At 39.1% G+C, this 18,046-nt stretch overlaps 1 protein-coding gene across 6 annotated transcripts in view; it reads right to left on the reverse strand.

Annotated features, from left to right (window-relative positions):
* The window catches only part of SLC4A7 (solute carrier family 4 member 7), a 124,327-nt gene that overhangs the window by 41,463 nt on the left and 64,818 nt on the right, over positions 1–18,046 (reverse strand). For 5 of the 6 annotated variants that reach the window (XM_069561187.1, XM_069561186.1, XM_069561190.1 and 2 more), the window contains 6 exons: positions 12,617–12,732; positions 10,593–10,750; positions 8,263–8,350; positions 6,775–6,921; positions 2,976–3,082; positions 604–778 (listed from right to left, as the gene is read on the reverse strand). In XM_069561187.1, the coding sequence (XP_069417288.1) occupies positions 604–778; positions 2,976–3,082; positions 6,775–6,921; positions 8,263–8,350; positions 10,593–10,750; positions 12,617–12,732 (791 nt within the window). Of the gene's footprint in view, positions 1–603; positions 779–2,975; positions 3,083–6,774; positions 6,922–8,262; positions 8,351–10,592; positions 10,751–12,616; positions 12,733–16,883; positions 17,253–18,046 lie in introns of all 6 variants that reach the window. The other variant, XM_069561191.1, reaches the window with a different exon arrangement.

Genomic DNA, 18,046 nt, shown 5'->3' on the forward strand with positions numbered 1-18,046 from the left:
GTACAGATGTCGTTTTCAGTTATACTTTCCAGTTAACACTTTTGACAACTTTCACACAAGTTTAGTAACAGCAAAATTAAAGGAAACACCACTTCAAAATCCATCATTGTCCATAATCATGCTCCCTTTTTCCCAACGGTCTGCCCGGTGGACCCACCAGGGCAGATGAGTCACTGGTGATCACACGGCTCTAACTAGTCCTGTGATGCCCTGAAGGACAAGGAGCACCCACCCCCCGCCCCCGATAAATTCTCCCACCCACGACCCACCGGGACGAGTTCAGTCCATCTGAACACCCCCACCCTCTCCCCCCACAAAGACAATACAAGCCTTTTACTCAGTAGATAAAACCATTCATCCAGCAAGCCATGAGAAACTTTTTTTTTTTTTTTTTTTTTTTACCTCAACTGTGCATCTTCTCCTGTTCAAATGGCTTCCCCATGTTTTCCACAGCAATTACCTTTGGGGGAAGTCTGCTTTGGGACGGGTTAATCATGCTGTGGGTAGACTCTTCAAATAAAAGTAGGAATCGTGAGACAAATGCACGCCGACACTTGCCTCCGAGGAGCTAAGAGCCTGGCCACTACCAATCTTTGTACTCACTATTCTGCCTTCTGTAGCTTCTCCAAGCAGCCCTCCAAAAGTGATTACAGGAGACATACAGGCACAGTATAGGAAAAGAATCGAGGCCAGGCACTGCAGACTTAATGCATCCTTGAAGTCACTCAAGAAAAAAGGTGCTTTCCTTTTGATGTCAAGTATCAAACCACCAAAAAGCCTAAATAGGTGAGATGAAACTCGTCAAACTGTACACTAGAGGATTCTGGCTGTTCACACTAAAACTATGGGCTACATAAAACTGCTGGTGCCTAGCATTTGTCAACAAAAATTAATATCCTATATAAACAATGGTACAAATTTTAGAAGACACACTCATTTAATCTAGTCCACTGACAGCGGAAAGGTAGATCTCACTAAATTAAAAGAGACACAAACATCTATATCTTACAGATTATACACTGAAAAGGCTACAGGCAAGCAACTTAAATAGTAAATGCAAAATATCAAACACAAATGTGCAAGGAAATGCACAATAGAAATAAACAGGACCTAAAGCCCATTTATGAAAATGTGTGTGAGCAATGCTATTAATCATTATCTACATTATAAATCTTAAAGGCAAGTGTGACAAATACCAGGAATGCAATTATAATATAAATCATAAGTCCCCAAATGCCCTTTACTAAGTACCTGTGCTTAGGTTCACTCAGGAGTGAAGTAAGTAATTTTACTTTTAAAATTAATACTCCATACACATAAATATTTCTGGTCTAGAAAAAAATCTAAAAACTATTTCAGTGTGTGTAATTTACTGTATATATAGTCAAACCAGTGTGTATATTAATAAAACAAAGATGTTTTAATTAGTAAATTTAAATCTATATTTGTGCATCAAATCCTTCTCATTTCAATGTTTCTTCAATCAGACTTTTGGATACACCTGATCTGAAAGCACTCCACCACAAAACAAGCTCTGTGAGGAGCAGGGACCTTGTCTCCTTCACTGCTATTCTCTCCAGGGTTCAGAATACTGCCTGGGAAGCAGCAGACACTCAGTAAACACTGGTGGCAAACCAGTAATTCTCAAAGATTATGTGACTTATAAAATGCATGATCATTTAAATCCCTACTGCAGAAAAATACGCCGAAAAAGTTAATTTTATGCTTTCAAATGCTTTAGGTCAGCATTCCTCAACCTTACTGGCACCAGGGACCAGTTTCATGGAAGACACTTTTTCCACAGCCTGGGAGGATGTGAGGGACGGGGGGCAGCTGTAAACCCGCCGCTCTCCCCTGCTCAGAGGCCTGGCCCCTCACGGGCCATGGACCAGGGCCAGGGCTGGGGACTCTTGCTCTAGATGTTTCAAATTTTACCATTCCAGTAGTTTCCAAAGTTAATAGTGAAATAAACCTAAACACACACTGACAGCTGGAAGAAGCTATCCTATAAATAATACGACAGCAATGGGACTAAAAATGCTATAAAGGAAAGGGTGCCGACTTATAATAAAAATGGTGCCAATGACAAACTAGTTAATGAAACTATAGCATCAAGTCAAAAATTTATATGAGATTCTCAGGTAACATGATCAGTAGGGGCCTGACTCTGTACTTGTTAGAGACTAACCCTACCTCAGTTTGAAGAACAATACTAATAACTCAAATGAGCACCTTCGCATGGGGGCAGAGGCTTACTCTAGTATATTCAGAGACTACTACTATTTAAGATCCGAGATCTTTAGCTCATAGGGAGCACCAATGGGCAAACACTCTCACTACCCACATGCTTTCTTCTGTACTATGGCAATACCATGGTATTTTTCTATCTCTTCAAAAAATTCTAAGACAATGTTTGTACCTGGCCATATTTCTATTTTTTATCCCAACAATTTACTTCTGCAATAGTTTTTCTAACTAGGTTTCCAGAGAGCATATGCTTGTCTGCCTGATTTCACACCATCTCATGGTATGCTGCTCACGGAAGAGTGTTACATCTATGCACACACACACAACACAACGGCTGCGGTTCCTCTCTGTTCCCATTGCTCTGACTTTCTATGGGAGTGGCAACAGGACACCACACTTTCTCAAGAAATCTTCTGTGTGTGCAGCCAATTAAATTAACCTACTATAGAACTACAGTATTCTTAATATATGCTGCATAATGGTTTTGTTTTAAATTAAATCCTAGTATACAGAACCCAATATATTCTAGTAAACTATTTTTAAATGCATAGTAATTATCCTTAACATTATATGCCTATGAAAACAATACACATTTTTTAAAATATGGAAAAATACTAAACAAACTTAGTTTCCAAACACTTGCAAAGAAAAAGCATGTCTCTGCCTTGTCCATCACATCAGTCTCTACCCCCGAGAGACGCCCGCACGGAAGCAGCGTCTGTACCCACCGTCCAGTCCTCTGGAGCTCGGGCCCCTCGTGGTGCGCTGCCTCCTTCGGGGCATCGCCCGAGCTGGGGGCAGATCCATTGGAAAATACAGGAATCTTTCTCTTTTCCTGCATTTCACAAAAAAAGAAAAACAACAACACATACACATCTTTCAGAATCCTGTATTAAGGAAGCCAAAATAGCATCTTCGTTAAAGGGAACATGAGCTCTCCCATTGATTACATATGTCTAACCAATACTCCTTGAAAGAAAAATGCTTCCTAGTATCAACTTCCACTTTAAAGACACTGTACTTTGAAATAGAATCTAAAATTTGTCTCTGTTAATATTTCAAATTTATACTGGCATTTTCCATTTTATAATCTAACATCAAATATACTATAGAACACTCACACAAATCATTTCAAATTACTACTCAGCAACAGGGACATAAAAATCCAGTAAAACATCTCTTCAACTAGAATTTTAATCCCTTATTCATGTTTACTACTGAAAAAATGCACTTTATACTTTACATTAAGGAAAAGGTAAATGCCATTTTTTCTTATTAAATACTTAAGATGTAAGTAGCATGAGTCATCAAATAAATTTTCATAAAAATCAATTCCCTATTATGTTTTATTACAAATTCAAGAGTACTATTCTCATGATAAAAGATACTCTCCTCCTCAGGGGAGCAAGTTTTGTTACCTCCAAAGGTCAGAGGTTACTGGAGCAAAAAAAAAAGTGGGTTGGGGGAGAGGTGAAGTGGGAATAGAGCAACAGAGGGACAGAGAGAAGGGGGACGGAGAGAGGGACGAAGAGGGACGGGGAGCAGGAAGACATGGGGTGGGGGTGTGCTCATCCCAGGGCCGCCCCCAGATCAGTCACAGCAGTGAGCCCCCTGGGCCCCACGCTCAGCGTCTCCAAAGCAGCACGGCTTACCTATAGCCCTAAAACTACCATCTGAAAACGTCAAGATTAAAACTAACTTATATCACAGTTCAAAGGGGAAAGAGGAAACAAAAGTACTGAACTCCCACAAAACGAATCTAATGAAAATACCGCACATCACAATTGATGCGATACAGCAAAAGCATCATTCAGGAAAACAGAGCAGCTCTTATATTAAGAATAATGAAAGGACATAAACAAATGTATTGAGCATTTAACTCACCAAATGTGAAAAAAAGTCTCTCCTGAAGGAAAGTGAAAGGAATAAAAGAAAACAGCTAAATGCAGAAGCTGAGTTACAAAACCCAATACCCCTTTTTAAAAAGGAGGACTGAAACAGATACTGAAGGTTGCTCTATTAGAGCAATATGACTAAATCACCAGCTGGTATACAACCAAAGACAAGACAAGGAGGCAAGCCACGCATTTTATTTATACACAATATGTAAATAGACAGTGAGGGAGAGAGACTACACAGCACAACCCTATGCAATTAAATGAAAAATCTTGATAAAATGGGTACTATACTTAAAAAAAAATTTTCCCAAAGTTGACACCAAAAATGAGTATAATAGGTAATTTTCTAGGAAAATATAACTTACCAAAACTGACTCCAGAAAAAAAAAGAACGCTTACACAAACCAATTTCCACAGAAGAAATAACAAGCTGTTGAAGTCTACCATACAAGAGTCAAGCTCAGAAAATTCTACTAAAAAATCTTCCAAACTTCTAGAATCAAAGTATTATAAGCCACTTAAAGTTTAAAGCACAGAAAAAGGAAAAGTTACAAATCTGTTTTTATGAAACAAGTTTAATGACACCAAAATGTAAACACTACACAAAAATCTATAAACCAATCTACTTACAAAAGGAGATGGAAGCAACTTAAATGAGACATTAGACAAAGACTACAGACACTTCAAAGCCTAAACTGGGTTATTCCAACAACGCAAGAGTGTCTTCAGATTAAAGAACCTATTAACATGATTTACCATAATAACTGGTAAGTGAAATTCACATGGTCATCTCCAGAGATGCTTAAAAAGCCCTCTGACAAAATTCAACATTCACTTATATTTAAAAATTCAATAAAACAGAAATTAGGGTATTTTCTTAATATGACAAAATATGTATTTTGGCACCAATGATAGTAACTTAATGACGGAAACACTAAAGACTCTGACTACAATTATGAAAAAATTAAGAAATACCCTTTAAAGTCAACTACTATGTAAAACTATCAGAGATTTTAGTCAATGCCATTAGACAAGAGAAAACATGGTAAAGGTGTTAAGAGTTAGAAAATGAATAGTATTACCTTTTACTGGAGACCACATGACTATACACAGTAAAAGAATTAAGGGAGGATACATATTAAGCAGGATACAAAAGAAATACACAATAACCAACAGTCTTCATGTATATACACACACAACAGCCAATATAATGGCACAAAGACCTCAATTATAACAGAAACAAAGATAAAATACTTATGGATACACTCGCCAAGAGGAGTGTCAGGTGCCCATAAGGAGAATTTTATAATATTCCTTAAGGACACAAAAACTGACTTGAAAACAATCAGGAAAACAACTGGGGAAAGATATACCATGTTCTTGAAAAGACTTCAATTTTCCCTCAATTCATTTAGAAATTTAATTTCCATCACAATTTTTTAAAAATCACACTTTATTTCAAACAGAAAGTTGATTTTAAAGCTAGTATGAAAATAAATATACAAAGATGACCCAGCAAATTCAGAAAAACAAGAGTAAAAGAGAGGTCAAGAAAGAATGCAGATCTACCAGATATTAAAATATACTAAAAACTCTCAGAAATTAAAGTGTGTAAGTGGTCCATGCCTAGACCAATCAATGGAAAAGAAATCCCAGAAAGAGACTTGACTGAATATGGAAATTTAGTAAATGATAAAGGCAACACAAGCAAACAGAAAAATGCTTAACTTTTTAATAAACTGGGACAAACAGACTTCAATTTAGAAAAAAGATAAACTAGGCATTCTCTACATAGCAAGTCATGATAAACGCAGAAGGATCGATGAACAGTTCAAATGGTAAAAAAAAGTTGGTGGAGGGTGATGGACAAACATTCAGGAATACTCAACTTCACTAATTACAGACACACAGATTAAAATCACATGAAAGTGCCTGACAGAGTAAGATAATGACACGTATCATCCTGACAAATATCCAGAAGTGTGACAAGACCCCATGCTGGTGAGGCTGCAGGAAAACAGGCATTCTCATTCATCACCAAAATGAGTCCAAAACAGTTCAACCCAAGAAGAGGAGATTCTGGCAACATTTGCTAAAACTGTAAGTCAATTCCCACGTAAGCCAGGAATCTTATTCCTGGGAATCTATCCTACAGACGCATCTGCCCAAGACTAGGACGGCAGGCGAACACTACGATTCGGTCCGTAACAGCAAACAACTGAAGACAGCCTGCACCAGGCAGGACAGACTGCAGTGCATCCATGGAGGAGCACAACAGAGCTGTGAGGAGGACCGTCACACCTCCAGGAAACGCTGTTACATGAAGAAGGCAAGGTGCAGAGCGCTCCGTATAGGATGTCCATGTCTGGTAAGAGAGAGGAGAAAACAAGACTACATGCTCCTATTTCCCTGTACTGAAGAAAAAGCACAAGACTGTCAACAAACGAACAGCAAGTGATGACCTGCAAGAGGTGGCGACAGGGTGGGACGGCAGACACGACGCGGGGGGGACAACTCCAGGCGCAGTTCTTCACACAGTTTTGAGTTTTGAAAATGCATAAACTACTTGAAAAAGTTTAATGAAAAATTCAAAAAAAGGAACTCAAAGAAGCATTGTGTAGATCCTCACCTGAGAGGGAACACTCTTTGGGGGCTCTATGCGTATGGAAGGGTCCCACTCTCCTGGAGGCAGGACGGTCACTTGATCTAAAAATTCATCAATTCCCGATAAGAGGTCATTTCTGTCTTTTGCTTTATAAGCTACATCATGAAAAATCTAAAGAAAAATAAACACATTGAGTAAAAGGATTTTAAAGCTGAAAGAAAATTCCATACATAGTAATCCACTTTTGATATCATAACTAAGTCTACATAAAGGTAATCACTCAAACTCTTGACCCCGCCTGCGATAACAACTTTAAAAAATAACTCACTATTAGTATTACCAGATAAGTTAACAGTAAAAAACAAACACCAAAAGAAACTAGTGCTGTGTTAATACACACCAATTTTTAGAAAGAGGAAATTTTACTTGGGAAATAACATTTTAATGCCACTTGTCCTAGAGGAATAATCATGAGACAGGATAACAATTTTACTTGAAACAGTTAATTAATCTGACCGTTCCTACTGACTGGGCACCTACTGTCTGGAAGGCACAATTCTTTGCTTTTTCTGTTTTTGTTTTTGGCTGGGCTGGGCCTTGACTACTACACAGGCTTTCCTGTAGCTGTGCTAAGCAGGGGCTGGTCCCTGTTGGCGGTGTGTGGGTCCCACTGTGGAGGCTTCTCTTGCTGTGGGGCACAGGCTCTGGAGTGTGCAGCCGTCCGTGGTTCGGGCACACAGGCTCAGCACGCACAGCTCCCGGCTCTAGAGCAATGCTCAGTCAGGAGTCGTAGCTTAGCTGCTCCAAAGCACGTGGGATCTTCCTGGAGCAGGGACTGAACAAACCCATGTCTCTTGCGTTGGCAGGCGGATTCTTTACCACTGAGCCACCAGGGAAGTTCTGGCAGCCCCAACGCAGATGAGTCAAAGTCCCTGCACTCAAGAACTCAGGGGCAATTACGTGAATACACTCCTGCAGGTGGATGACAAAACTCCTATAAAAATGAAGCAGGGTAAAGGAAGGGAAACGGATGGGGAACAGGGTGGCTGAGGAAGATGTCTCAGAGGAGGGGACACTGCAGGAGGAATCTGGCTGAGACGAGGGGCACAGCATGCAGGGGTGCAGCGAGGGGTGGAGACAGTGCTCAGCGTCCAGAAGCCGCCGTGAGCATCGTATATCCAAGGCGCAGAAAGGAAGTCCAAGTGGACAGGGCCAACAGCAGAGAAAAGGAGCCAGTCACAGCATATAGAGTTCAAAAGGCACAGAGATGAGACTCTATTAAGGCAACAGTGAAGAGCTTAAACAAATATACAACAGGGGTGCCGTTGATACATCTACATCAAGGAGATGACTTTTTCAAATCTGCATATTACTGATACCACAGAGGAAAGTATTGTCAGAGAAAGACCCATAAAATATACTTTAAAATCACCAAAGAAGGCAAGAGTCTATAATTTAATGAGCATCATACGCTTCACAATCAGTGTCCACGTCAGCGGGCAGGTTCATTACCTCATCTGTCATGAGGGTGGCTATTGATCTTCCAATTTCGTGATACTGCGGCGCCTTGCCTGCAGGCCCCAGTAACAGAAACAAAAACCTAAGGGGGCATTAAAACAGAGAGACTGAAACATGAACAACAGACTAAGTCTACGAATCATAAAGAAATCATACAAATGTAAACGCAGAAACGTTACTCAGACCTCCTTTCCATCCTCACATCCTAACGGCTGCAAAAAGGATGGCAACTCTATTCAGACGAATCACAAAACTAAAAACGGCACTCATAGTTAAGTTCTGCCAAGCTATTACTCTCCATCTGTCTTAGAGTAAAAAAGTACTTAGGGAATCAGTGTTTTATATTAAAGACGGTGCCCCGTCTTCTATATCCTTTCGACTTTTGAGTAAACAACTTTTTCTGGTCTGTTCTGATGAAAAGAAGTAAATAAGTAAAGTGAATACCAATCCCATTCCAGTACTTACTTTGGCTTAAGAAAATAGTTGAGTATTCATAAGAAATTCATGGTCTCTCAAACTACAATCTGGATAAAGACACTATAGGGTAAAATAAGGGACTAACCCTTTTGGAATTAAATTATTTTATTTACAGCTCTTATTATTTAACAGCCTCTTATTGTTTAACAACCTCTTATTGCTTATCCCATCTCCAGAGGATCTTCCTGACCCAGGAATCAAACCAGGGTCTCCTGCATTGCCGGCAACTTTTTTTTTTTTTTTTTTTTTTTTTTTTACCAACTGAGCTACCAGGGAAACCCAAATAAAAGTTATTTAACTTCCTAGTTAGTTATATTCTTATTAACATACAGTAAGCAGATGACACCACCCTTATGGCAGAAAGTAAAGAGGAACTAAAAAGCCTTGATGAAAGTGAAAGAGGAGAGTGAAAAAGTTGGCTTAAAGCTCAACATTCAGAAAACGAAGATCATGGCACCTGGTCCCATCACTTCATGGGAAACAGATGGGGAAACAGAGGAAACAGTGTCAGACTTTATTTTGGGGGGCTCCAAATTCACTGCAGATGGTGACTGCAGTCATGAAATTTAAAAACGCTTACTCCTTCAAAGAAAAGTTATGACCAACCTAGATAGCATATTGAAAAGCAGAGACATTACTTTGCCAACAAAGGTCCGTCTAATCAAGGCTATGGTTTTTCCAGTAGTCATGTATGGATGTGAGAGTTGGACTGTGAAGAAAGCTGAGCCCTGAAGAATTGATGTGTTTGAACTGTGGTGTTGGAGAAGACTCTTGAGAGTCCCTTGGACTGCAAGGAGATCCAACCAGTCCATTCTAAAGGAGATCAGCCCTGGGTGTTCCTTGGAAGGAATGATGCTAAAGCTGAAACTCCAGTACTTTGGCCACCTCATGCGAAGAGTTGACTCACTGGAAAAGACTCTGATGCTGGGAGGGATTGGGGGCAGGAGGAGAAGGGGACGACAACGGAGGATGAGATGGCTGGATGGCATCACCGACTCGACGGGGGTGAGTTTGAGTGAACTCCGGGAGTTGGTGATGGACAGGGAGGCCTGGCGTGCTGCAATTCATGGGGTTGCAACGAGTCGGACATGACTGAGCGACTGAACTGAACTGAAATATTAATATTTATACTTATCCAAACTGGAAGTATTCACCTTCCTGTTTGTAAGAACTTAAATGTGAATCTATGAATTATTTTTCTCATTTATCTCAGTACTGTACCATTAATGCAACTCAGGAAAGCTTATTAAAAAACTAGCATGTACATTTCAATCAGGCTGCAATTAATTCTTCATATTAATTACTATAAAAATATATTCTTAATTATTCTCATTTGTAATTAAGTTCATATAATCAGTAGCTAACTGATGGCACTTTATACTAATAACACAACTTGCTAATTATTCTTAATGTATATTGAACAGAAGATTGGATCAGGTCAGAACAAAGCATTCTGCCTAATTAAGGGGCATTATTACATTTAATCAACCCTGAGGTACTGTTACCCTCATTTTACAAGTAAAGCTTAGAAAGCAGAAGTCTGGCTTGACCATCCCACAAAAAGCAGCAGAGCTAGGATTCCACTCCACGCTCTCTGACTTCAGTGCCTGCACAGAACATACTATGAACAGAACTTTATTATAAAAACATAAATGCGATGCAGTTTTTAAAGGATGCTATTTTTTAAGTTCCAGAAAGAAAGATAAATCTTTAATGCTCTAATAGTCAAGGCGCTGGGGCAATGACACCATTAACCACTAAAAGGAGCTTTCACTACATAAAGCAACATGTTCCTCTAGACTCGGGACATTTTGGAAGAACATTAACTGCAGTTAACCCTCCCTTACCTTGTAGGGACGGGGACCTCGGTTAGCCCGGAGAGAAGAACAGCAGGAGCCAGTCTCACAAATGCAATTATAGGTCTTTCTAAAAAATCCACCTCTCCCACCAGAACATTGGACGCCTCAGCTCCTGAAGGAATTTTTCTCATGAAATTCATATCAACCTATTGACAAATAAATAATAATTTAAAATGAAGTGTACATGGTACTAATCAGTCTAGAAGGAAACAGGAAAAAGATGCTTTAAGACCACTATCCGCTAATCAAAACTGGTGATCTAAAGACTGTGCAAGTGCCAAAATTCTCACAAGTACAAAGAATGAAGCTGACGGATACAAAGGGCAAGCAAAACGCAGCCACCGAACAGTCCTCCCAGCTGGGTTACTGTCAGGGCCTTCACTACTGCAGAGACCTAAATCACCAGCAGACTAGAGAAAAGTTTCAGCGGCTATATAGCACTGTCCATTAAAAAACCATTGAAGACAAAAATACAGTTCACAAACTAACAATGGTCCATGAAATTATACACAGTTCTAAAAATATTCATTTAGTCATTATCTATTGTTTAATCTTAGACATGAATTAGTTCCTTTGCATTTTATAAATCCTTTTTAATGAACTATGGGTATTCCCCAGTATTTTCAGTAAGTGGGAAAAATCATTTTTATTTTCATTTACAACTAAAGTAGTCATAACTGGTATACATATATGGTAGTGCTGTATAATCGAATTAGGTTGTCTGTGTATAATTACAAAGAAAAGGTTATGGACATAATATCAGAGTACAGGAATGTCTTCATTTGTATGCAGCTTCACACAAGTCACCGAACAACCACTAACAGGGCTTCTAAGAACATGAAACCAGCACTTACAGCGGGCCTCTTGAGTCCCACTCCCAGCGTGCCACAACTACAGTGCCAGGAGGCAGAGTCCTGCCCGACAGGGGGCAAGCAGGCGTGCACAAGGATGGACCAAGTGAAAGAAAGCACAGCTGTGACAGGGGAGCAAAACAAAGGGCACCCGCCACGTCTAGAGGAGATCTACGGTATAAATTACAGCAGTCTGTTCACAGCAATTCCGCTGCTGAAAACTCAACACTCATCTGGAATAACCGGAGCACCCGCAAAGATATGACCAAGTTACAACAGAACAACAGTACGACGTCCCAAATGCAAGGCTTTTAATTTTAGAGCACGAAGCTCAGCAAAGCTATAATGCAAATCATCACTTAAGTGCCTCTTCTACAAAACGTGATCTATAGACTTCGCATCATAAAGGCTTAAAAATCGAATCTTACTTGAAATAATGGCATTTAATTAGAAGTCTGACTTTGTAACCTATAGTAAACACCATCCAACACCATCAAAAAATTGCAATGGATATCAAGAATCAATTATTCAGAGGTAGTGCTCATAAAGTATGCTTTAAATTCAACTGTAATTTGAACTTGCAGTTTTTTGCTTTGTTCTTTTGAAATAAGCTCTTTTTTACATTTCATTTAAACACTCACCTATGAAAATTAAAAATCACAGTTGAGACAGGCGAGTTATTTTTCAATCCATGTCTTTACCTTTACCTACCCATGGGGAAGCACCGATGTTTCCCAGTTACATTCCAGAAAGCACTGGCACCACAAGACAGTAATTCTGGGGTCACATTACAGCCGAGAAAAGGCAGAATTGTTACCGCTGTAACATCACTCCCAGAATTATCTTTCCAGTAGTGGCAGCTTCACAACAAATGCCTGTGGTTCATGATATCTATGTACAGGTATAGATGAAAACACCACATTATTGCCATATTCTTTTGTCAGAATTTCTAACACTAGTAAAATACAACATTATTCAAGTGCTATAAGACTGTTACCTTTTCCACAATTTCTGATCTTAAATTAACATCACAAGCATCACATCAAGTTTACAAGCGCTGGTTATTAAAAATTATTATAATCACTGTTAATACAGTCACATTGCTAGCAATTGTCTCAGTAAGCATGATTATGAAAATGGATAGTTAATAACAAAAATTACCTTGCTGAAGTCAACAGTACTATTTTCTCTGCTTCCTCCACTTCCATTACCTTTAATTTCTCCACTTTTACTACTGTCCAAGTTTCCAGGTGCAGACTGTGGAGAGGCCAAAATACCTGCATTTAAGAACAAACAAATTCCAAAGTAGTAAGAAGAAAATTCACTTTGTAACCTGAATTTGCTCATATCCTGAAAGTGATGGGTTTACTAAAAGCAAATGTGCTAGGTAAAAAAAAAAAAAGTGCCAAGTGTTAGTACCATACCAGCAAGAGTGGAATAACATTTTAAGCAATAATGAAGCTACCACATGTTAACATTTAAAATAATATAATTGGCATTTACAAAAATGGTGGCCTTTTGCAAAAAGAAAAAAAGTGAGTAGAAGGTGGAAGACCTGGGTATGATCACCACTGTAAATGCTTAGCACACCCACTGTCACTGTGCCCTTAGACATGTGAGCTGCAGAACTCAGAGGTGCCTAATCACACTTGGCACACTCACATCAGGAACACTGTACCACTTCTGATAAACCCTAAACGAAAATGCAAGAGCTATATCAAGGAAATATACACTCATTTTGCCATAATCCTTCATAATCAGACGAGTTTCCCCATGAATTTTCACCTCTCCTGCGTAAAATTCATGTGCTGTCTATTGTCATTATTCCTAAGGACTATGTTAAAATACAATATCAATGTTTTTATGATATAAATACAAAGAATAGGGATCTTATAAGGGAACAGATCTATGTTAAAATAAGTACTCTTTGCTACTTTGTAGCTATGTGTATGACCTTAAGCAACTCACTCAACCTCTAAGACACAGACAGTTCAACCTATAAAATTTGTTTCTTTGGATTAGAAATGATATACATTCTATTAAATTAGCTTGTCTGGATTACAGGTGATACAAGTGATGCATGGTATACTCAGTTCAAGTTAAAACTCAGCAGCCACAAGCCACACACAAAAATAACCTAAAAACACCTAGTAGCAGCATATTATTAATCATCACTACTATGTATTTTGCAAAAAGTTCAAATGTTACAAAAATTTTAGAGTACATAACACAGATATCTACCATTAAATGTAACTGATTTTTTCAAAACACCCAAACTTTCTAGTTCAAGAATATAGTAATCAATATAGTAATATCAGTATTACTAATTAGTAATATTATAGTAATATTAATATATTACCCAAAACACTGAATGTCACAGGAGAAAATGCACCAGACAATTGCAACAGACCTCACTTCTAGTTTCAACTCTGCCACTCGCAACAACCTAGTGACCCACAGAAATTCAGCACCATGTTGTTTGTGGTTAGAGCCTATAAACTTTAAACAGTGGCAAATAAATTTTAAAATTTTAAGCATATCAGATATAGTCTATGCGTTTTTGTTTTTATAGAATACAACGTACACTAACTAGCAACCTGAAACTAAGTCATTTGAGTTTACAGCTTAAATTCCGTGAAAGACCTTTGTGACGCCCACTTCTCTGTTAAACACCTACGCTAGGAGGCCACTGTCACTGTGACCCAAAATTTCAGTCCACTCAGCCATATACCCATTCCCTAGAAACTGTAAACAATTCTGAAATAAAAACTATTCCCTAAACTGAACTCATTTTTCACCATTTTAGCCTCTTCTTTGACCTTTGTCCCTAAACTTAAATAGAATCCATTCCTCTATTAAAATACATGCCCAAGTGGGAAGAAGAAAGAGTCAAGCAGTATTTTTCAGTGGTTTCCACCAACTCCCACACAAGAAAATGAAGAGTATCATTAATGCCCTGGCAGCAACTACAAGTGACCAGCAACACACACGCGCCGCTAACTAGAAACTGCACCCGACCTGCAGACGTGCAACCACAGAAAACACAGACACAGCTTCTCACAACAGTCCCAGCCACCACACCTGGGGGAGAAGAACGGCACGCGGAGAAGGCTCAATAGGAACGGGAAGAAGAAACGAGCTGCGACTCAATACCCACAAAGTCAGGAGAGAGGGCGCGAGGAAGGCAGGGGCTCACCTGCTCACCTTGAGTGTGTTCAGGCGGGCAGGCCGGGCACACTCAAGTTTCCCACTGCCGCCTTCTCCACGCAGGCTTTCCTAATGCCAGCTAAGCTAAAGCTATATCCTGGAAAAGTAAAGGAGACGTCCTTGCTCCTACAGTAAACTCCTACTACTCAGAATTAAATGAGTCAATTCCCCCAAATTAAAACTATAATGAGCACAGAAAACTTGGAAGGACTTTATTTACTTGCTTTAAGCAAAAGAAAAAGCAAAGTATGTATTAAAATCAATCCTGGGATTTAAGTCATCCTCTGGTAATTCTATTATTTTGCCCTTCCATTTTTTTTCCCCTCAAAATAGCATATCCACCTAGAGAAAAATTAAGCAAAGATATTGAAGTTTCCTGTCATTAAAAATTTGAAAGCAGAAGTTTCTGGAGCAGCAGTTTCCATCCATGGAAGTTTATGAATGTGCTGGCAGCTGGTGGGTGTGGGCCAAGGGTGCTGCTCAACAGCTGACAAGGCACAGGACACCCTACCATACAGAAGCGTCACCCCAAAATGCCAGTACTGCCGAGGGTAAGAAACACTGAGTCAGAAGACAGTTCAAACACTAAAAGTGAGTTATGTCTTTTATGTAAGTATTCTCTAACAAATAACTAATGGGAAACACTGCTTTCTTTGTTTTCCTTTCCTAAAGGTATTCACAAATTGTGACCTCATGATACAAAAAATCTCTGGCATTGGTCTCTCAGAAATGGTGCTGAGGCCACCTTCTTCCCCAGACTTCATGGAAAGAAAGCAGGGTTTCCAGGTACTCTAGGCAGCGGGACTAATGAAGAGCTGGCCCTGCTCCTGTGGCTACATTCCTTCTATAATCTCATCTTAGACAGCAGTTATGAGCTCTCCCTTGTCTTCAGAAATCCTCTCTCTTCCCTGCACTCTAGTTCCTTTTCTTCCAAAAGGCGGGTAAATCCCATGGCATACTTCACAGCAGAGGGAGGAAAAATTTAATTGTGTCCCTCAATTTTCAGTTAATTGCTCTTTTCACCCTCTTAACGTGACTTAATAAGTCGCTGGGAACCTGCATGTCCCTTTCTTCCCATACAAAGTTTAAAGTCTCTTATCATTAATTAGATTGAAGCCGGTAAAACAAGAGATAGTATTACTGACAGACATAGGTAAAAACAAATGCAAGGGGAAGTAACTTCAAAGTTATTTTTTGTTTAAGAAAAATAGTCAATTTTGTTAGTCCTTTTTAATGAAGTAAAAGTGTTCATTTCTGAGCAATTATTTCTATGTATCTTTCCTCCATTTTTGTTTAGTTACCTCATTATAATACATCTGTTCCACAAAGTATTAAAATTTACAATGAAATTCTATACTATAGATTTTGTTGTAGGTAGTTCTGGGTTCAGTTCCTTTATCTGGTCATTTACAGTCTAACCTTAACATTTCTAAGTCTTAATTTTTTTCACTGTATAAACAGTGATAAGATAGACTCATCAAATAGAGATATAACAACCCTTAAGTGAGTTATAAAACTTTTATCCACTAAGACATAATTTTTTAATTCATGTAGAAATAAATCCTATCTGCAACTATAGGAACTCTACTTCTAAAAATTCCAAGGTGACTTCAGATTAAAGATAGATACAACATTAAATAAAAGATAACTCCAAATCATAAAACTAGTCTGGGAATGATGATGACTCCAGGCAGTCAACAGTGACCCTCAATCTTCTCAGAGACAAGATGAGAAAAAGAACATTCTGCCTTTGTCAGGAAGGTGAAAACATACTGCATTCCTTACACAGAAGCACAAACAGTAGATAAAAGGCTTCTCACTACACTTTATGTAAAGCATGTGTTCATTCACTTGATGGAATGAAATGCACAAGAAGAGCCACCATTTTTTTTTAATCATGGCAAATTAAAAGATGACTTATAAAAATGTCTACATTTGTCTGAGCCATTCAAATGTATTGACCTGCAAAACCTCAGTAAAAAATTTTGAAAGGGCTAAAATTATGTGTAGGCTCCTTTGAAATCTTTGTAAAACTTAAAATTTTTAAATAATTCTATCCTTCTCTATAATACACTATAAAGAAAAAAAAAACATGCAGAAGTCAAAATAAATTGCAAGCGTCATCTACATAATGCTGATAAAGCTATGTGCTGAGAGGCATTCCAAGTGCGAGTGGCCCAGAGGCAGAAAGCACCACACATGGAGGGCTTTGGACAGTTGCCTGCAGTGACGCCAACATTCTCCTCGTTCTTCTGCTCCTGGCCTTGCAGCGCTTCTAAGTCTTCCTCGGGCGGATGGATTACTACCGTGGGGACGCCGGCACTGGCAGGCGGCACCAGGAGCTCTGGGGCCTGCGGCTGCCTCTGCCGGGAAGGGCTGGCGTGGAGGCGGCTGAGGCCAGGGCTGGAAGGAGGGCTGCTCTGAGGGGTGGGCGCGGGGCTTGTGCACCTCGAGCCCGCAGGGGTCCCGGCTCTCGAAGAAGGAAGAAGATGACTGACAAGAAGAGATAGAGGCGACTCTCCTCTCAAGGAAAGGTTTGAGGCAGACAGACCTGTTCGCAAAGAGTGGCGGGAGGCTGAGAGGCCTTCCCCTGAGATAAAACAAATAAATGAAAAGTGATGAAGCTTTATCACAGAAGGCAAACGAGACACACAAAAATCAACTTACACTGTAAACCGCAAGCTTTAAAACAAGGTCCAAAATTTCAAACGCATGCTGTCAGGGTTAGTATGACAATCTGATTTTTAAATATGAGAAAATCACTGAAAAATGGCTTAAACTATAATTAGTTCTCTGAAGCTGCATCCAAAACTCAGAACAAAAAATGAAAAACGTTAATGATAGATGGAGAGGGACAATATTCTGTTAGGAATGAGAAAGGCCAACAGTGTGGCTGTAAAAACAAAGAATAATAACCATGCAAAGCTGTTGCTTTAAAAAATGGTAAATGGCAAATGAAAATACAGCACAAAAATCATCTAAGAACTAGAACCCAAGCAAAACTGACCAGCACTGACAGCTTGGATCCAGCGTATTCTATCTACACTGGACCAAACTGCTACATATTCTCCCACAAGCAGAGCCCACATTAACAGTCTCTAGTGATTCCTAACTTAAAGTTAGTATCAAATCTTTATAGCATTAAGCCAACAGGGCACCATCTACTGACAGAACTCTCAAAGTAAAATTTAAAAACATAAGGCAAGTCATAGGGATTTTTTCTCAAAATAGAAACATGTCAATTTTAAAAGATACATATTCTTGAGCTCACTATCTAACTGATATTAACAAATATCCTAAGATATGCTTCCATATCTAATGCAGCAGATAAATTAAAACAAATACATACGATGTCTAATTTAACTAGCAAAGAATAAAGTATTT

Source organism: Ovis canadensis, chromosome 19, assembly GCF_042477335.2.
Source record: "Ovis canadensis isolate MfBH-ARS-UI-01 breed Bighorn chromosome 19, ARS-UI_OviCan_v2, whole genome shotgun sequence".
In the NCBI taxonomy this organism is placed as follows: domain Eukaryota; kingdom Metazoa; phylum Chordata; class Mammalia; order Artiodactyla; family Bovidae; genus Ovis; species Ovis canadensis.